The following is a 20,623-nucleotide window of genomic DNA, read 5'->3' as shown; positions in this document are numbered from 1 at the left end:
TAGGATGTGGGTCGTGTTTTAAAACTATCACAACCCTCGCAAAAGGAGCAGAAAGCTGAGAAGCAGGCCCAGCTGGGCATATCCCACCTTGAGCCACCGGAAGCTACAAGGAGGTGACAGTGAAGGGCTGGGCAGGATGAAGGCAGCATGGAGTGTGGACTTGGGACACTGAACAGAGGCTCTGCAGGGAGCAAAGGGTCTTCTGACTCAGCCTGGGCTCAAGCCCTGAGTCCAGCAGGAAGGCTGCACATACCTGCTCCATCTCTGCCGCCGCTGCCCCTCCCCTCCTCCTCAGGGCCCTCACAGCAGCTTCACACCCTGCAATCCTCTGGAGAAAGCGAGAGTGGAGGACCCACTGCTCAGCCGGCACCAAAATGGAGACGGTCATGGCTGCCTGCTCATCAGCCTCCTCTCACCAGAAAGAGTGAGTTTCGGGGCAGCAAATGTGTCATCTCTGGGCAGAGGACACTGCTGAGAAGTACTGTCAGTCTCTAAGACCCGGAACTCGCAGTTGGTAGCTCTGTCAGCCACAACCTGGGGCTACTCATATCATTGTGCTGCTCCCACTAAAAGAGAATTAATATTCCCTGCTCCTAGCACTGCTGGGGTGGGGATGAGGACTAGCCAGGGGCAAGGTGCTGCTGTAAATGTTCAGTTCACAGGCATCTGCTTCCGGCACGTCAGAGCCCCACACAGGCCCTGCTCCTGAGAGCAGGATAAAATGCTGAGATAACCGCCAGCTTTTGTCTTTTGTGTGTTTCTCTTCCCCGACCTCTGCTCTGGTGGGGCAGAAGTGTTTTTCCAACTGGTAATAAATATCATGGTCTTAATAGCCAAGGTTGGTTTGTTTTTTAACTGTGCCAAGATGGAGTTTTTAAGGCAAGAAAAGCCCGCCCGGCCCCTTTTTTTTCTCTAGAGCTCCAAAGATTCAGAGCCTAGATGGTGTCAGGTAGAGGGTTCACCCCCTCCCCCCGTGACAGAGCTGGAAGGTGCCTGGCCAGGCTGGACAGCTGTTCTGCCCAAAGGGAGGACAGAATGTGGACGGCGGCAGGAAGAGTCGGAGGGGGTGACTCAGAGAGAGATGCCTGAGTGGGGGCAGCGGTGAAAATGGGGAGGCATAAAGAAACCTCAGATGTTATGGGGGATCAGAAAAGCGGGGGAAACTTGAACCTCACTGTTCAGTGAAATCAGAAGGAACCCTGACCTCTGTAGAAGTCTTCAGGGTTCCAGGGGGCCACGGCAGCTCAGCCTCACCCTGGGAGCAGAACAGGAATGCAGGAAAGCACCCTGATCCCCAAGAGGGGCCAGAGTACCAGGAAAATCTTCATGGTTGGGAGGAGGGACCTTACAACCAAAGGGCAAAAGGTGCTATGAACACTGAAGGACAGGGGCCTCCACCTTAGGGCCCAACAGTGACACTGGTGACCACTAGCCAGACACCTCTGCCCAGTCAAAAACTGAAGGGTTTTAATCCCTACCAAGAAGGGAAAGCAAAGGAGGAGAGAGGATATGTAAATGACAGTGTTTAAATCAAGAAATGTTTACCCAGAGTGCCTAAATCAGAATTTGTTATTCTTAAAAAAAAAGGGGGGGGCGCCTGGGTGGCTCAGTGGGTTAAAGCCTCTGCCTTCGGCTCAGGTCATGATCTCAGGGTCCTGGGATCGACCCCCACATCGGGCTTTCTGCTCAGCAGGGAGCCTGCTTCCCTCTCTCTGCCTGCCTCTCTGCCTACTTGTGATCTCTCTCTCTCTCAAATAAATAAAATCTTTAAAAAAAAAAAAGGGGGGGTTTGAGGGCTAAGCCAAGCTGAAAAGTGGCGAGGTACAGTGCTGTCCAGTGGAGAGCGAGAAAGGATGCTGCATTTCCACCTGGAGTATGAGCCGGGCTTCCCTCTGCCACAAAGTCCTGGCCAGGCTGTGGCTGGCCCTTTGGTTGTGAGGTCCCTCCTCCCAACCACGAAGATTTTCCTGGTACTATGGCCCCTCCTGGCAAAAGACATCCCCAAGGGAATAAAGCCCAGACTTGAGGCCGGAGGGAGCGGGCTCTGTCCCTGCCCTGTGGCTCCACTCAGCATGAGGACAGGCAGGTTGGTTACTGGTCCCAGACAAGTCCCACAGCACCAAGCCTTTAACTGTAAATGTGCTGGGTGTGCGAGCATTTACACAAGTACCCTAGTGACCAGCTTGCACAAGGACACATTAGCCTGAGGGTAACCACAGTTCACTTCTCCAGTGTTAGTCTCCTCTAAAGTCACCCCTGCTGGCAGGCGTTTAAAAAGCACCTTCCACATGCCCAAAGGAAAACCTACTATCCCTAGCTGAGCACCTAGCTTGTCCGGGGCTTTTCATCACCCTACAGTCTTGTCTCCAGGGAAGGAAGAAGAGAATATTGGACTGTGGAGAAGTCTTTCTCAGCACTGTCATTCTCTGTGGCCAGGCTGGCCCCACACCCTGCTCTCAGCTCCTCCAGGGCTGAGACATTGTGGTAACCGCTGGGCAGCAGAGAGGGCAACAATCTTATGTGGATTTATTATTTATTTATTATTATTTGGATTCACTATGAATCCAAAGCACTCCATGAATGAGTTCTTGGCTCTTAGAACTATGAGCCGATGACTACACAGGCAGCATGCCTGGGTGTGGGGGGGGGGACTTCTGTCCTCACAGGGGCACAAACCCCACACTACTAAGTAGGTCCTTGCCCAAGGCAGGCGTTCGAGCTAATGTGTCAGCTTATCTGTCATTGTTCATTCCCTCATTCGTTCATCCGTTCAACAAATGTACATTAAATGCCAGCTGTGCAGCTGGCACTGCTCTAGGGGCCGGACACAGGGCTGGGGCGAGGGCTCAGGAAGACTGGTAACAGGAACACCTGGGTGGCTCAGTCAGTTAAGTGTCTACCTTTGGCTCAGATCGTGATCCCGGGCTTCTGGGATCGAGTCTCACACTGGGCTCCTTGCTCCATGGGGAGCCTGCTTCTCCCTTTGCTTCTGTTCTCCCTGCTTGTGCTCTCTCTCTGACATATAAATAAAATCTTTAAAAACAAAAACCAAAAAGACTGGCAGTAAATAAGTGAGCACGCACATTTATAAACATCATTTCTGTGTGTGGCCAGGGCTACGAAGGAAGGGACTGTACTGGTTGGAAGGTGGGGCTGCTTTCCACAGGGTGGTCAGGTGAGCCTTTCTGGGGAGAGGACCTCCGAGCTGAGACCCAAAGACAGAAGGAGCCAACCAGGAGGAGAGCATCTTAAGCCGTGGATACAGCAGGCATCAGGCCTGAGGCCAGAAACAGCTCTGGAGGCTACAGTGTGTTGAGAGAGAGGGAGAATAAGAGGAAGTCTGAGAGGTAGGCAGGGCCTGGTTGTTCCAGACCTGGAGTGCCGACCTTATGCTGACCTTACACTGCCATGGGAAGGCAGGGGCCCCCAGTGCATGATGGCTTCACGGGAGGTGTTGCAGAACCAATGAACAGATGGCATGTTTATGCAGCGAAGAGACCTACGTGATGTACATTGAAAAAGAGGAGCAACTCCAGCTCCTGCAGATGGTCCCACTGATCATGGGGGTTTCTTACAAGGGGCATGTGACCCTGAGAAGAGAGAGGCCAGGGTTGGAGGGTGTGGGCGTGGGGGCGACCAGGCCTGTGCAGCCTGCCTCTGCATATAGGAAGAAGCCCCATTACCGAAGACAGCCGCCTCATTTTGCTGGACCGCTGGTTGCGAGGCTTAACCAGGAGCTTGTGCTTAGCTGCAGAGTTGTCCAGGCAGGAGGAGAATTCTGGAGGGTAATCGAAATCAGCCACGGGTGCTGTGCTGCTGTCCGAGGTGCGGGGGGAGATGCCGGCATCGCTTGCCTGCCTGGAGAAGAGCTGGTCTGGAGACTGTGGCCGGGATGAGGAAACTAAAGAGACCTTCATGGGACAAGGAGCAAGCAGGCCATGCATTAACTCTTCAGTATGAAATGGGTCCAGCCAATATATCAGCTCCCTTCTTTTATTGTGCTCAGGCTTCCCACGCCGTCTCTGGACTTTACATGGAGGGACAGACCTACAGCCTGACTCTCAACAGGGAGGACTCTAGGGGACTTCCTTAGAAAGGAGCTTTAAATGTTGGGCCAACCCCCTACAAACTTCTCACTCATTTTCATGGCCATGCAGAGAGCCTGCATCCCGGGCAGCCTCGGTGAGACAACTCTGCTTTCACCCTTCCAAGCAGGTACAGGCACTTCGGTGAAGAGCCTCTTTCTCTGATGAGACAGACCCACCTGATCTCTCTAAGAGCAGGCGTGCTCCTGCCTCTAGAAGCCTAGAGTGTGCCCAGAGGTGGTTTTACAGGCTGGAGCGGAGGATGGGCAGAGCCTATCAACCCAGCAGCCCATCGCTGCAGCTGCATTTGTTCTTTCCAGAAGGTTTCTGTATCTTCATGTGTCCTCCTGCAGAAATCTGGTGTGACAGATATTTTGCTAGCTTACACCTCAGCAGCGAGGCACTGACAGTCAGTCAAGGGCAAAGGCACTGCCAGGGAGAAAGGGGATTTTGGTAGTCACCCGGAAGAATGACGGTAGCATGCTCTTGCCCGCCCACTGAACTTGGCCATCCCCTTCCCTGAGTGAGGTCTCAGTGGGTTCTACTGCAAAGAGGTTTATCAGCATGAAGAGGCGGAGGAGGGTACCCAGTGGGCACCCATGATAACCCACACAGAAGCAGGATGCAGAGAGAATCCGAGAGGTGCTGGGCTTTAGTTATAACCCTGTCCCCTGCTTCTATTCTGTATGGTGCTCAGCATTAGTGTCAAGTTTACATTTTTCTCCCAGTGTTGTTCATCTTTCACATTTCATACACACAACAAAAGTTACCATTGTAACCGCTTCTAGCCATACGGTTCAGTGGCAGTAACGACACTCCTGTTGCTGGGCAACCATCTGCAGAACTTTCTCTCTCATAAAACTGAAAGTCTGTGCCCACTAATCAAGAACTCCCCATTGCCCCCTGCCCCCCAGACCCTGGCAACCACTATTCTACTACCTTCTATCTCTATGACTCTGACTACTCTAGGTACCTCACATTAAGGGGAATCATTCAGGATTTGCCTTTTTTTGTCTCGCTTGTTTCACTTAACGTTCACCCATGTTGTAGCCTGGGTCAGACTCCCTATATTCCACTGTATGTAGATACCACACTTTGTTTATCTGTTCACCCATCAATGAATGATGCAATAAAGCAATGTGGTTGCTTCCACATTCTAGTTAGCGTGAATAAAGCTGCTGTGGACATGTGTGTACAAACACCTCTTCAACAACTAACTTTCAGTTCTTTCAGTTATATATCCAGAAGCAGAACTGCTGGATCATACAGGGGTTCTATTTTTAATTTTTTGAGAACCTCCATACTGTTTTTCCCACAGTGGCTGCATCATTTTGCATTCCCACCAACAGTGCACAGTGGCTCCAATCTCTCCACATCCTTGCCAACACTTGTAATTTTCTTCTTTGATAGGAGCCATCCTGATGGGTGCAACGTGGTGTCAAGCTTACATTTTAACCTAAGCCCTTAATTTTAGGCATTTCACAACGATTTAGTAAGCCCCCGTGAAGATGGTCTCCTCGGGAAGGAGGCAGCAAACAAGACGTGGGCAGTGGGCAGACTCCCAGCGGCCTGGTTACATGTTGCTCAGTTTCTTTTCCACAACCCTGGAGCCCCACACAGAGCAGGATGCAATAGCTTCTGCTAAACTAGGGGACCCTAGAAGAATGTCACTGTTAGAGAGACAAGCTGATGCAGGGACTGCCCCTGCAAGGGAACTTCCTTGGAGAAACGTATTTTCCCTCTTAACAGAAAGGTCCCTTATATATTCTCTTGCAAGTATGAAGTTTATTTCTGCCGAATGGGGGAAGACTATTACTACAATGAGGGGAAAAGGGTAATAAGTGGACATAATCTATTTTAATTCTCTTGTTTCAGCTACATGGGTTCTTACAGGAATAAAGCAAGAAAAATTATTAAAAAAAAAAATAAACCACAGGACAAGACTCCTGGCTTCCTCTGTGCCTGTGGCTTTGGCTTCCACTGTTGTAGCTGATGACTCAGTAAGTCACCCAAGATTGGATAGGTGACGCCTTTCCCAGGTGTCCTCCCTGAGGGTCACCATTAGAATGGGTACATTCCAAAGGTCAAAAGAATCCTTCATTCCACCCTTGTCCAGAGGAACGATATGTATATACACATGGTAAAATCTGGGGTTTTGTTTTCCTGACTGTGTGGAACTTAAGAGAACAGGAGAACAGGCCAGGTGAGCTGCTTCTGCAAATGCAGTACTCCCAGGTGAGAATGATTATGCCTTTTGTGAGGACATGGGCTTTGGTCACCTTCCTATAAACGCAAAGAATGAACCTTCCCTGCCTCCTCTCCACTCAGCTCCCCGGCTCGTCCACCACCTGAGCAGCTGGTCCTGGGCTCAGGCCCATACCAGCCCTGAGAGGGTTGGGGGCGGGGGGTACAATCTGGCAATGGGCTTAACTTCACAGAAACTCTGACCACAGTGACCTCTGTCCCTGCAAAATGCCTGCACTGGCTGTCACGGCTGGTCTTTCCTGCTAGGGCGCCCAACTCTCACTTCTCAGTCTTTGTGGTCATTCCGAGAGTTCTTGGAGCCTGAAAAGACCAACACCTTTCTGACTCAGGAGAATTATGCATCCTGTCTTTGATCAGCACAGCAAGTCTGTGAGGTAAGATAGGACAGGGCAGGAAAGCTGACCTGTGTTTTTATCTGTGGGCTGGAACCTTTCCCATTTGCACTGCTTGCTCCTAATCACCTGGTTTGTCCTGAAATCTGTGCTTCTGGATGATTCTGGAAGTGAATGATTTAAAAAGTCTAGCAGGTGGCCAGCCCTTCATTGGAGGAATGGAACTCAAACAGGAAAATGGCCTGGGGTTCATGGGCTTTTCCGGGGGTGACCCTGGGTGACAGCTGCTTTATAGTGTTTGTCCTCAAATAGAGGGGCTCAGCCAACAAGGTGTGGGCTGAGGCTTGTGCACACGGGAACAGCCTGCAGACATGAAGCAGGGCCGGTGGGGCCTTTTTGGGAAGGCTGTCTCCCAACCGGCTTTTAATCCCCAGCTGAAGCCAGGGGAGGCACTGACCTACCAGATCTCACATAATCCTCTCTAAAACCCTCTGAGAACATGGATGCATTTCTGCTAGAGCCTATGTTGTATCTCCCCATGTGATACCTGCCCTCATCTCCTGGGACAGCTTGTCAGCAGGACACCTTCTACCCAGTGCTTTCTACTTAATGGCAGGACACTTAGCAGATGGCTAGTTGGATGTCATTTTACCTTAAAACTAGCCAAATAAAGTTTTATTAATTGTCACCTCATGTCTGGTAATGAGATTTTTAAAATAATTCTAGGCATTTCCTGAAAAATTCATTCCATCAGAAAATACAACCTTGGCAGTACCATGAGATACTTGTTACTAGAAACATTTCACCACAATAATCTTCATTAAGTTTCTCTATCACACATGTGGGCCTGCTTCAGGAGTTACAACAGGAAAAAATGAAATACCCCCAATCCCATCCTTTGGGGATTTAGGGTATCATTATACCAAATATCACATGTTTATATGGAGACATTTTAAAGGGTGCACTGTTTCCCCGTCTCAACCAGTCCGCTGTGCCCAAGAAACTTTTAGGGCATTAAATATGATCACTATGTCTTAAAAACCATGATAACAAAGATTACACAAATTTTTTTTAGGTCTTAAGGGCTCCAATTTTAGTTTCCCATTACCCAATTAATGAAATTATCCAGTTAATAAAATCTCAGAACCTTGTTTTTCTTAGCAACATGACCAGGGATGCTGAGAAGGATGAGGCTAGCCCTGCCCAGTGAGAGGAGCCCCCACGCAGCTAACTATGTATTCTGTGCACTGTGGTGCTTTGCAGGTTCAGCGTTGGGTTCATGCCTTAATGAATGGAACTAAAAACTACCTGTTCTCCTGTACAATCCCAGCTAAAGGCAGAGAGAGCCAGAGAACTGTGGGATGGAGTGAGGGCAAACCAGTCCATACGGCTTATAAGAGTTGCTTCTCCAGCACGTGGCCCTGAAACTTACAATATCCCATCTGCCCCTGAGGCTGGAGATGCTGACGCTCCACATCTCAGAGTATGAGATGGGTCTGCCACGTGACAATGGAGTTAGCCATTGCCTGCCGACCTTCCCCTCCAGGATTTTAAGGGTTGGCTTGAAACCCATCAAATAGGCCAAATCATCCTTCTTGTCTTCTCCTCCTCTTCAACGTGGGAGAACAGATGTGGGTAGCTCACTGCCTTCAGACCCTGCTCATGGAACAAGCAGGGGCAGGTTCACCTTAGAGCAGAATTCTGGAGAGAACAATTCTCTAGCCAGCTCTGAGCGAACTCCCAACCCTGGAGCTTACTTACATGTAGCTATACCACAGCCCTTCCTCTGGCTTTCATTGGTGATGCTCAGGGGACCCACAACCGCACCTAAGTTAGATAAATATTCTTTCCCCTGCCTTTGCCAGGGGGCTTCTGGTTGTCCAAGCTGACGTGACTGCTGATGTATAACAGAGTGGCTCAGAATCTACAAGACAGTGGTTCACGATGAATCCCCGAGATTCCCAGTGAACACCCCTTCACTAGGGCACAAGCCAGAGCTCCAAGAATGCACCGGGCAGGGGAGTGGCTATAAAACATGGACTCTGGCCTTTGTTTTTCAAGTGTGAGAAAAACACATATAACTCCAATTTTATCCACCCCTCAGCAGGGCTGGTCTAAAGGGAAAAGGATCATTTATGTACAAGCACAGCCTATGGGCTTAAGATGGCGGCACCACGAGCAGGTTGACTTCCTCGGGGTGCAATTCTTCATCCTGTTTCCTAATGGGGAAGGGTGTTATCCACAATCAGCTCCCCTGCCCTGCTGAGGTCATAGATACCCCTCCTGCTTGTCAAACTTCCCCTGTTGCCCTGTTTTCCAGCAGCACACTACCGCATTCTAGCCCTAGACCAACAGGTTCTCATGGTCCTAAACTAAGATCAGAGAGTCCAGATTAAGTCACGTATGTTCACCACTCCCTCTCCCTCCAGCCAGATGTCATGACAACAGAAAACAGACATAAAGGTGTTTTCCTCCTTTCAGATGGGATGCCTGGTCTGGTCATCTGCTCAGACAGGAAAAACCAGGTAGAGGATTGATTGTATCAGATCTGTAACCATTACAAAAAAATGTTACCAAAACCGTATCTCCTGACAAGATGGACATTTCTGCTCAAATAATGGAAACAGCCCAAGACTGTGAGCTCCACTGACCTGGTCTGGAATACCGCCTGGCCACACAGACCATGGGACTCTTACAGGAGCACACGGGGGCCACCAGAGCACACCCCCACCCTCAGTGCCCTCTGAAGTGGGTGCACGCCAAGCCACGAGGTGGCACAGGCTTACTTGCCTTTATGGTTGTGCCAGGACCGATGTCAGGTAGCAAGGACATCTCCGGGGGGCTCCTGGGTAGACCGTCATCCTCAGAACTCATGCCGGCGTCATCTCCCCGCTTGGCAGGAAGGCCCCCCGGAGGAGGTGGTGGCCCCATTTTCACATTACACTGTATTTTTAGCTAGATTGTAATAAAGAACATTTGCTCTTATTTTCATCAGCAACTTTTTATCAACAAATATTCCTGCTCTGATTCATTCATTCAGGGTCTATTTTCAATGCCCCTGCCTGGTGTAGTGGACTGAACTGAAAAGCGTTGTCTGCCACCATCCCTCCTGCTCTTGAAAATAAGTGGTGACAATTCAGGATGAGTCAGGATCCGTCTGTAAGTAATTCGCAGTGTCCTGCATGCAATTATACTTCAGAATATGTCAAATAACAGGCAGAAAATAACTTGAAAACGTCTTGACTCGTATTTGACATACATACCAAGTGTCACTGCCAAGGAGCAGTTTACCTGCAGGGCTTTAATCCGGTCGCACACATTTTCTTGGGAAAATACCCGCACAGGTCGAGGGGGATCCTGTCCCGACTCAGGAATGAAAATACTGTCATGCGACAGGGCCCGGCTACCCAGTGCGCTCCTCGACTCCCTAGGACAAAAGAGGCACCGTGAGAGTCTGCACTCCTCCCTGTCTCATGCTGAGCACTCAGGATGGAGAGGAGGGCCGGGGCCTAGTGGCACAGCCACAGTAAGCCCTCAGTTGTATTTATTTTTAAATGGCTTTTCACTCTGGCTTATCCCCACCCTGTCAAATACCACAGCCAATGATGAGGAGCACTGCAGAGGTAGGAATTTTCCTGACGGCTCTGAAGGTTGTGTGAATTCTTTTTATTAATGGGAAAACCAGCGTTCAATGTGGTGTGAGGTCCAAGACAGCAGGCCTGCAAGAGGAAGGGCTGGCTGGGAGGGGTGGGCGGTGTGTGCAGAAGACTGTGGTGGATGCCTGAGGAAGGTGAAATCATTCCTGTGGGCAAACAAGCTGGTCCTCAGTAGGCTAGAGGTCGTGTCTGCACAGCAGCTGAGGACCTGCCTGACAGAGGGATCCTGGCAAGGCGGTCCAAAACACATATCCATGGACTGGGTTTGAAATGGGAACTGCCGATCTGCAAAGTCGTGCCCTCTTTTCATTACCTGCTGTGAATGATCTTTCTAATCCAGCTTGTGTGCCTAGCCCTGGAGCACAGATGGTGGGCCCTTTCATCATCCCCATCCCGGCCTCTGCCCCAGCCCCAAGCTCAAGACTCCATTTAGGAACCGAACGCACAGGACATTCACACAGTGTCTGTCCTAAGAGGATGTGGGGGTTAGCTGTCTGAACAATAGGTGGAAGGAGATGATTGAGACCCGATGATGAAGGAAGGAAAACCTGCCCCCATCGGCACTGGGCATCTGTACTCCATGCTCCCCCACCCGCAGGCCGCCCCAGGCATCCTGTTCTCTATGTGGCATTAAGAACTCTTGGGGGCGGTCCCACTTCACTTAGATCACGTTTTGTTGGTTAATGGTGCTTGCCAACTTCTTTCTAGCTCACGGTAGTGAGTCTGCAGCAGGGGAACCTAGAGGCTCCCAGAAGGATGTGTCCTCACTCTTCAGGGAGGGCATGAAGCCCAGTGAAAGAACCCGGCAGGCCCTCCCTGCCAGTGGCATCTCCTGTTACAAAGATCACATGCACACCTGCCTTTCCCTCCTACTGTGGGTAACCCATGGCCATGCCCTTTGAGAACCATTACCACTGCTCCAATGCCTCTACTCTTGGTATAAGCAGAAGTTGAGACAGCATGAAAAGGCCTCTGCAAAGATACACTGGCAAAAACATAGAAGGTCATATGCTCAGGGCCATTCATTACAATTACAGAAGGAAGAGACCACCAACATCCCAAATGGCCCTCAGCAGGTATGTGCATAAACCAAGGCACATCCCTCCCACCCTGCAGGTGACCACGCGGTAGGGCAGCACCAGACTGCACCGAGTGGAAAATGAAGCAGAGTGCACAACAAGGTTTATGGTATGTCAGCTCTATGTGGGGAAGGAGTGTCTGAATATAATTGAACACAGGTGAAGAGGTATGTTGTTTGCTTACATTTTAAAACATAAAAATAGAAGGATAAGTAATAGTTTCCGTTGGGGGGAGGGACAAGACAAGATCGGGAGACAGGGTGCCAAGGCACTTATACATGTATAATTTTGCCTTTAGAATTATGTAAATATTTTATATAGTTAAACGACAAAATCAGACAAAAAGAGAAATAAGATAATCTCTGAAACTAGAAAACAAACAGAAACAAACGAGCCTAATTTTATATCATATTGTTGGCATAACTGCACAGAGGACAGAATGATTTCAAGTGATTTTAACTCAACATCCAAGTGATTGTTTTTTGTTTTTGTTTTTGTTTTTTTTTTTGAGAGAGAGAGAGAGAGAGAGAGAGGGTGAAGGAGAAGCGAGGGGAAGTGGGGAGAGGGAGAGAGAGCATGGAGCCCAATAAGAGGTTTGATCTCACAACCCTGAGATCATGACCTGAGCTGAAACCAAGAGTTGAACATTTAACTGAATGAGCCACCCAGGTGCCCCCCCAGATGACTTTTGACTCTACATTCATAACAGGATAAATTCCAAGAACAAAAGAACCCACAAAGTTATAAAATTACACTTGGTAGTCTTTTTGGTAGCAATACTGATTTTTAAAAATGGTACACAACAATCTTAATAGACGTAACCTCTATGTGGGAAAGCGAGGTAATGAGATTATTGTAGGTATATTATATGAAGAAGAAAATGAATAATTTTGTTAATATCACTAGGAACCAAGTGTATAAGAGAACAGCGAATTCAAATAATTAAAGTAAAAAAATTTGTCTTAAGTTTGAACTGGAAATATCAGTGAGTTATTTTTCTCTTAAAAAACAGAATTTATTTTCTAGTATCTAATCTACTGAAGAAGTCTAGAAGCAATGAGAGCCAGCTAGCAATCATCACCTCTGGCAGCTAGACTGTGGTCTCTAAAAATCATTTCATACTAAAAGGAATGGGGACCATATGAAGAGGTGGCTGATCGTAGGTCTAGGCCAGGAAATGTACCAAATAAAGCAGGGATTTCTCATTGTATAAGGAAGCAAGGAAGGTTTCAAAGACAAATGCGGTCATGTCTAAAGAACCCAGGAGCTAATCTGAAGTGATTCCCAATAGTGTAAGATGAGGCATTGTGAGCATAAAAATGAATACTGTCATGTGCTAAAGCAAATAAAATATATAAAAATCCATGCATTCACAAAGATATATATTTAAAAAAAAAAAACAGAAAAAAAACCCAAAACTCTTTGGTCAGTGCTGGAAGTTAGAGTACCAGCTAGAGCACCAGAGCGTTACTCTGAAGGTAGATTGGTGAAAGGAGAACCAGGCATTATTCTGCCTTTCACGGACAACTTGCATGTTAAAGAAACAAAGGAGGTGATGGAAAAAAGGTCTCCTCCATGTAAGAATTCCAGCTAACATATACAGAATGAGTGATACAATTAGGAAAACCACCATTCTGCAATAAAATAATGGATCCAGGTAATGATCATCAGCAGGTGTTGAAACCATTAGGTGAAGGTTTGTGGAGCTATCACACTGAGAGAAACCCCTGACCCCACTGTTCTGTCTCAGTGTTGTGAGAAGTGGGACAACCAGACGGCATGTGCCTCATGAGGCGATGTGACAATAAGTACCCAGTACCATCTTGAACCTAAATCGAATTAAATATCCAGATCCATCTAACACTTTACAAGAGATTCAGAGACTATAAAAATGAGTTAAATCACACCAAGAGAAAGCAAATCCAGAATATGGGATATTTGGTAGAGAAAATTACCTTGCTTCTCCATCAGATCAATGGCATGAAACAAAGTGGGGTGGGTCGAGAGGGAGAAGGAAAATCATTACAGATTAAGAGACTTAAAAAGCATAACAACACAGACACAATAAATGGGTGTCAGCCTTTTAAACCGACAGGGTCCCATGTGGTTTCCCAGCATTAATGCACCTTGGCAAATGGAACTCTTTGCCCACGGTGATGGATGAGAAGTTGCTACAGAATCTAGAAAGCACACAGACTCTCAAAGGGGCTAAAAAGTGCCTCTAAGATTTTGTCCGTTATATAGTCAATTAATTTATAACAAAGAAGCCAAGAATATACAATAAGGAAAGGACAGTCACTTCTATAAATGGTGCTGGAAAAACTGAATAGCCACAAGCAAAAGAATGACACTGAACCCTATCTTATACCATAGAAAAAATGAATTAAAGACTTAGATATTAAGACTCAAAACCATAATACTCCTAGAAGAAAACAGGTAGTAAGTGACCTTGACATTGGTCATGGCAATAATTTCTTAAAAGCAAAGGCAACAAAAGAAAAATAAATAATGAAACTATTATCAAATTTAAAATCTTCTACACAGCAAAGGAAACCAACAACAAAATGAAAAGACAACCTATAGAATGGGAGAAAATATTTGGAAATCATATTATCTGATAAGGGGTTAATATGAAAAATATATAAAGGACTCATATAAATCAATAGCAAGAAAAAAAAAATCTGATCCAAAATAGGCAGAGGAATGAAATAGACATTTTCCCAAAGACACACAAATGGCTAAGAGACACATGAAAAGATGCTCAATATCACCCATTGTTGGGGAAATGCAAATCTCACACTTGTTAGAATGGCTATCATCAAAATGTTAAGAGATAAATGTCGGTGAGGATGTGGAGAAAAACTTTTTTGCAGTGTTGGTGGGAACGTAAGTTGGTGCAGTCACTGCGGAGAACAGCATGGAGGCTCCTCAAAAAATTTAAAATAGAACTACCATAGGATCCAGCAATTCTACTTCTGGGTATTTATCCAAAGGAAATGAAAATAGGATCTTGAAGAGATATCTGCCTTCCTATATTCACTGCATTATTCACAACAGCCAAAATATGGAAACAATCCAAGTGTCTATCAATATGAAGAAGAAAATGAATAATTTTGTTAATATCACTAGAAACCAAATGCATAAGAGAACAGTGAATTCAAATAATCAAAGTAAAAAAATTTAAGTTTGAACTGGAAATATCAGTGAGTTATTTCCATCCAGATGGATGGATACAGAAAATGTAGTCTGAATGTGTGTATATACATATACACATGGTATGTTACTAAGTCACAAGAAAGGGGGACATCCCTTGGTTTGTGACAACATGGATGAGCCCCAAGGGCGTTACACTAAGTGAAACAAAGAAGACAGAGAAAGATAAAAAACTGTATGATTTCACTTATATGCAGAATCTAAGAAAGTCGAACTCACAGAACACATAGTAGATGGTGGTTACTAGGGGCTGCAGGATGGGGGAAGTGGCACAAACTTCCAGTTGTAAGACGAGGAAGTAAAGAGATTGACAGCACAGTTTTGTATGGCACAGTCATTATCGTTAATACTCTTGTATTATACACTTGGAAATTGTTAAGAGACTAGATCTTAAATACTCTCACCTTAAAAAATAAATAGTAATTAGGTGACGTGATGCAGGTGTTAGCTCTATGGTGGTAATCTGTTTTTAATATATATGTGTATTAAATCAACATGTTATATGCCTTAAAATTCCACAAAGTTATGTATTAATTTTCTTCCAATAAAGTTGGGGGAGGAAAAGATCTTGTCTTATCCTCTGTGTTGCTCCCTAAAAGCAATGCACTTCCTGGGCCTCATCAGACCCCACCCCAGCCTAGCATCACTCCTGCAAACTCCTCCCCACCTCCATCAAGGAGCCAGATGCAGGGCTTGGTCCCAGGACCTCGAGATCATGACCTGAGCCAAAGGCAGATGCTTAACCGACTGAGCCACCATGGCGCCCCGTCAACAAATTTTTACCAGTAATTGAGGACCTGGCCCCTGCCAGGTGCTGGGAACATAAAGATAAAAAGGAATTTGTCCCCATTGTCTGTGGGCTCCAGAGACAATGAAGAGACACATAAGTAGAGAGGTCGTTTCTCACAAATGTACAGACACACACACCCTGCTCCCCACTCTGCTGTGGTCCTGTTCTCTGGTTGGAAGGGCCACTGTGTTCGGGTTAAGAGACAGGGCATGGGTGGTGAGTGAGTGTTAAAATTTCCCTGGGGCTGGTCCAGTGAAGACATTTACTAATCAGCAGGATTATCATGATAATGTCTTGTTTCCTCAGAATTTGGAGCTCACTGTCTTAAAAAATGCGTGTACCGCCCGTCCTCCACGCTCTTGATGAAGTGTAATGAGGGTCCTTTCTGCTCCCTGCCAGCACCAGGAAAGACAAAAAACCCACCAAAAACCCTGAAAGAAAAAACTTGAATCTTTCCACTTCAGTCATTTGGTGCCACCAAGTGGTCAATGCAATTTCTACTCCTCTAAAGCAGGCAAGGAGACTGGGGGGAGAAGAAGGGGACCGGTCAGCATCACCGGGATCCTGAAACTTATGACCCTGTCTAGCGGGATCTGTTCCCCCATCCCAAGGGTCATTATACCTTCTGTGGAATTTTATTCTCAAACTAAAACAAACTATGTTTGTTGCATGGCAACAAATCTGTTTTCTCCCCCCTTTTATTCACAGAAGTGACTTCTGGAATCACTGAAGCATGCATACTGTAACTATATTTTGGTGAGGTACCAGTTCTAGAAATAAGGATTACTTCACTAGATTTCCCCCAAGTTTTCACACCTATTGGTTCTATTGTATCCAACAAGAATTTTGGATGATTTTTCCAAGACTTTCCCCCGCCCCTCTCTCCTTCTAATGGAAAATTTTCTTATTAGATAGTTCAAAGTTCAGGCTTAGAGAGATGTATTTTCCTGGTATATTCTATGCCTTCAAAAGAGTGTTAAGTCAAATAAAATCATGGCTTGTGTCCTAATCTTACAGCTTTCAGTTGCAGGGCAATGGGCAAGTTCTCCAAAACTTCTCTAGAGCTTGGTTTGCTCACTTATAAGATGGTAGTTCTGGCTTCCTCTCCCACAGTGATTGGAGACTTTTAATAAACACAGCACTTGGCACATAGGTACGTGATAATGTCTTCCCTCAACCTTCTCCATCCCTATGTATGAAAAGACAGAAAATACAACTTCCCTAGAAGAACCTCCAGTCGAATTCCCTAGAAGAGAAAGAGACTCAGAAATCCAGCCAGTTACCAGGACACCAAGACAGAGTATCTGGGTCCTCCCGCGCTCGCACAGGCTTATTGGGGGAGAGGAGCCTGAAGGATGGACGGGGCAACTTACTCGAGCTCATCCTCTGAGTCATATCCCACTGGCCCTGACTCGATGGCAATCACCTCACTCTTCGCCTGACTTTGTTTCCAGGTGCTATTTCCAGTGGAAGACGTCGATTCCTTTCTCTTCTTTTTCCCAAAGAACTTCTTAAATGTCTTGAACTTGGACTTTTTCTTTCCTATGCAGAAAGAATGCATGTGGTTACTTGCTGAGCACGTGTGAGGTGTGCACCATGCATCCATTACTCACTCCTGGGAAGTCCTTTTTCCACACAGAAGTACGTGAAGTACACAGACAACTGCTTTTGCACATCTGAAAAAATGGATCCCATGACCCTGTGATCATGACCTGATCCGAGATCAGGAGTAGGATGCTTAACCAACTGAGCCACCTGGACACCCCCACATGCTTCTTTTTTAAATTGCTGAATAACAGTCCACTGTACAAATGAGAGCAAGTTTTAATATCTAAAATATACAGAGCTGAAAGCCAGAAGACCTGGTGAGATAAAGGCCATGTGTTAGCTCAAATTAGTTTTCTGAATAATCCTCAACTGCTTCATTTCTCATGAATGTGTGCACCAAGGACAATCAGAGGAGACCCAGCCTCACGGTGCTCACTGGAATGCCAGACGCCAGGAGGAGCTAACAACTTGTGGTGGAAAAGAAAACGTCAAATGGTGGTGACAGCACTGATCCCCCCACTCCCTGCTTTACCATGCTTCCTGGATTGTTAGAATTTATGACACTTTGAAACATTTTGTGATCTCTTCTCTGATGCTTCCTTTATTCTCACCCACAAATTCTATCATGTTCAGGATCCTGTGATGTCACATGACCAGCTCAGGGAACTTCATTCCTTTCCTTCTGAATATTTATGATAAACAACAGAAAGATGTAACATCAGAGATCACCAGGATATGTCAAACATATCTTGAACATTTCCTAAAACAATTTATTGGCTTTATAAGTAAGCAATTTTGTAAGGTTCCTTTAAAAAAAAAAAGATGTTATTTGAGAGAAATAGAGCAGGGAAGGGGCATGAGCAGGGGGGAAGGGTAGAGGGAGAGGGAAAAGCTGACTCCTTGATTGAGCAGGGCTCAATCCTGGGCCTCTGGGATCATGACCTGAGCTGAAGGCAACCGCTTAATGGACTGAGCCACCCAGCTGCCCCTAGCTGACTTCCTTTTTCAAAAAACCCAGTATTGAGGGGGGTAGGGAGAGGGTGGTGGGGTGATGGACATTGGGGAAGGTATGTGCTATGATGAGTGCTGTGAAGTGTGTAAACCTGATGATTCACAGACTTGTACCCCTGAGGCTAATAATACATAATATGTTAATAAAAAAAACAAAACAAAACCCAGTATCTTTATATTTATATGACTGTTCCCTTGGAACATGATCTTGCCTTAATGTGGAGAATTACTTAGGATTACTCTAGCTAGGGGTCCTTATATTATCTTAGGTGGGGCAGATCCCTGCACAAAGGGATATCAGTCCTATAGCTCAGTTTTCTTAGGTTCTAGTGGAAGTTTCCTTACCTTAACAATCACAAAATGTTTATGCTGTTAACTGATGGTTCTCAATGAGAGTTTATTTATTTACTTTAAAGATTTTTATTTATTTGTTTGACAGAGAGAGAGATCACAAGTAGGCAGAGAGGCAGGCAGAGAGGAGAAGCCGGCTTCCTGCTGAGCAGTGAGCTCGATGCAGGGCTCGATCCCAAGACCCTGAGATCACAACCCGAGCCGAAAGCAGAGGCTTTAACCCACTGAGCCACCCAGGTGCCCCTGATGAGAGTTTATTATTTGGAAAGTCTTAAGAATTTTCTGCATTTGCCAGAACACCATCTGGCCTTTGCCTAGCTGACACAGGTTTGCATCTCTGAAGGTCTGAACACATGTGCAGCCTCGCCACCCTCTGCAGTCAGAGACGCTGTTTCTGGGCCCACGAGCGTGGCTATGAAGACCCGGCCGGTAACTGCTGACCACTCCTGTCTGAACTGGAAGTGCCTGGTCAGCCAGCCACTTGAGCTCGTGTTAGATCTGTTCACCTGTTAGATTAAATTTCTTTAATGGTCACAGGAACTATTTGGATCTTTTACTTCTCGAAATTGTTTTATGAGGTTATGTTTTTTGGGAATTTGCCTATTTTCCCAAATTTTCAAATTTACTGGCATACAGTTATCAATAATATCCTCGTATTGTTTTAGTATCCACACCGCCTGTAATAAAGCCCCCTTCCTCAGCTCTGATATTCATTCTTTGTGCCTCCTCATTTTCCCTTGATCAGTGGTACCAGAGATCAATTTTATTTGCCTTTAAAAAATGTTGGCTTTGTTAATTCTCTCTGTTGAATGTTTATCTTTTTGTTCTATTAATTTCTGTTCTTATCGTTATTCTTCCTTTTCTTCTACTTTCTTCAGATTTACTGTGCTATCTTTTTAAACAACTTACCTAATTAATTTTTAGGCTTCTTTTTATAGTATATACATTTAAGGCAATACATTTCCCCCTAAATCCCTTTTAGCTGCATCCACATTTTTTTAACAGCATGGAAGATGTTTCTTTCTTTCTTTATTTTTTTATTATTATGATCAATTAGCCAGAATAGAGTACATCATTAGTTTTTGATGTAGTATTCAATGATTCATTAGTCCCAAGTTTTAATATATTTTCATTATTACTGAAATATTGTTGAAATATTTTCTAATTTCCATTATAAAACCTTCTTAGACCTAAAGGTTATTTAGATAAGTGGATCTTAATTTCCAAGCATTTGGAGATTTTCTTAGTGTCTTTCTGTTATTGATTTCCAGCTTAAGTGCTCTGTGGTTAGTGAGTATCTGGGTGATTTGAAACCATTCAAATGTGTTGAGATTTGCTTTATAGCTTACCATAAATTTGTAAATGTCCCCAGTGTGCTCGACAATAATGTATGTTTGCCAATGTTCTATATGTGTCCATTAGAAAAAGACTTTTTTCTTTTTAATTATGTTGTGTAGGTATGTGGTACCTTTACTAATTTTTAATACATTTGTTCTATCAGTTGCTGATGGAGATGTATTAAAAATAACCCACTCTGCATATTTTATTTTTTTTAACTGTCAATTTTTCCTCTACAAATTTTAATATTACAATGGTACAAAGAAAGGTACAATTCTTATCTTGCTGGGGAATTGAACCTTTTGTGATATGGCCCTCTTTATCTTTAGTGATGCTTTTTGCCTTAAATTTTATTTTGACTGCTTTTAATGTATCTACTGAGCTTCCTTTCTCCTAGTGTTTACAAGATGCATGTTTTTCTATCCTTTTACTTTCAGCTTTTCTGAATCCTTCTACCTAGGACTTAAGTTTTAGAAATCCAGTCTGATGATCTTTAACTTCTAACTGGAACAGTTACTGTAATTAGTCTACTTACACTTACTGTAACTACTGCTATGTTAATACAAGTCTACATCTTAAAACTTTTCCTTAATCTCCTTTTCTTGTTGTCTTTTGGATTAGCTGACTTTTAAAAGTTATTCCACTATTCCCACCACGAATTTGTAAGTTATGCCTTTAATGTCTGTTTTCTCCAGTAATTACCTTAGAAACTATGCTATGCATTCTATTATAGGACAAAACAAGGAACTTAGAATACTTCAATCCTATTTATATGCCCTATTGTTTTCATTCTTTGAAAAACCCAGAAGATATTCTTCTATGTTCATTTAGGTGTGTCTGCTTGTTTCTCATTTTCCTTGCTTGTCATTCTTCTTGTGTTCCAGACCCCCCATCTAGGACAATTTTCCTTTGGAATCTGCTTTGGGAGGGTCTGCTGAAGACAAATTCAGTTTCT

At 45.2% G+C, this 20,623-nt stretch overlaps 1 protein-coding gene across 6 annotated transcripts in view; it reads right to left on the bottom strand.

Annotated features, from left to right (window-relative positions):
- The window catches only part of CRACDL (CRACD like), a 132,348-nt gene that overhangs the window by 27,707 nt on the left and 84,018 nt on the right, over positions 1-20,623 (bottom strand). For all 6 annotated transcript variants that reach the window (XM_032877865.1, XM_032877863.1, XM_032877862.1 and 3 more), the window contains exons 3-6: positions 16,794-16,962; positions 9,974-10,109; positions 9,473-9,637; positions 3,684-3,911 (exon numbers count right to left, since the gene is read on the bottom strand). In XM_032877865.1, coding sequence (XP_032733756.1) covers positions 3,684-3,911; positions 9,473-9,637; positions 9,974-10,109; positions 16,794-16,962 — 698 coding nt within the window. The remainder of the gene's footprint in view (positions 1-3,683; positions 3,912-9,472; positions 9,638-9,973; positions 10,110-16,793; positions 16,963-20,623) is intronic.

Source organism: Lontra canadensis, unplaced genomic scaffold (assembly GCF_010015895.1).
Source record: "Lontra canadensis isolate GAN:19392208 unplaced genomic scaffold, GSC_riverotter_1.0 scaffold61, whole genome shotgun sequence".
Lineage (NCBI taxonomy): Eukaryota > Metazoa > Chordata > Mammalia > Carnivora > Mustelidae > Lontra > Lontra canadensis.
Note: the sequence above shows the minus strand (reverse complement) of the source record. Positions and strands in the feature narration are given on the sequence as shown.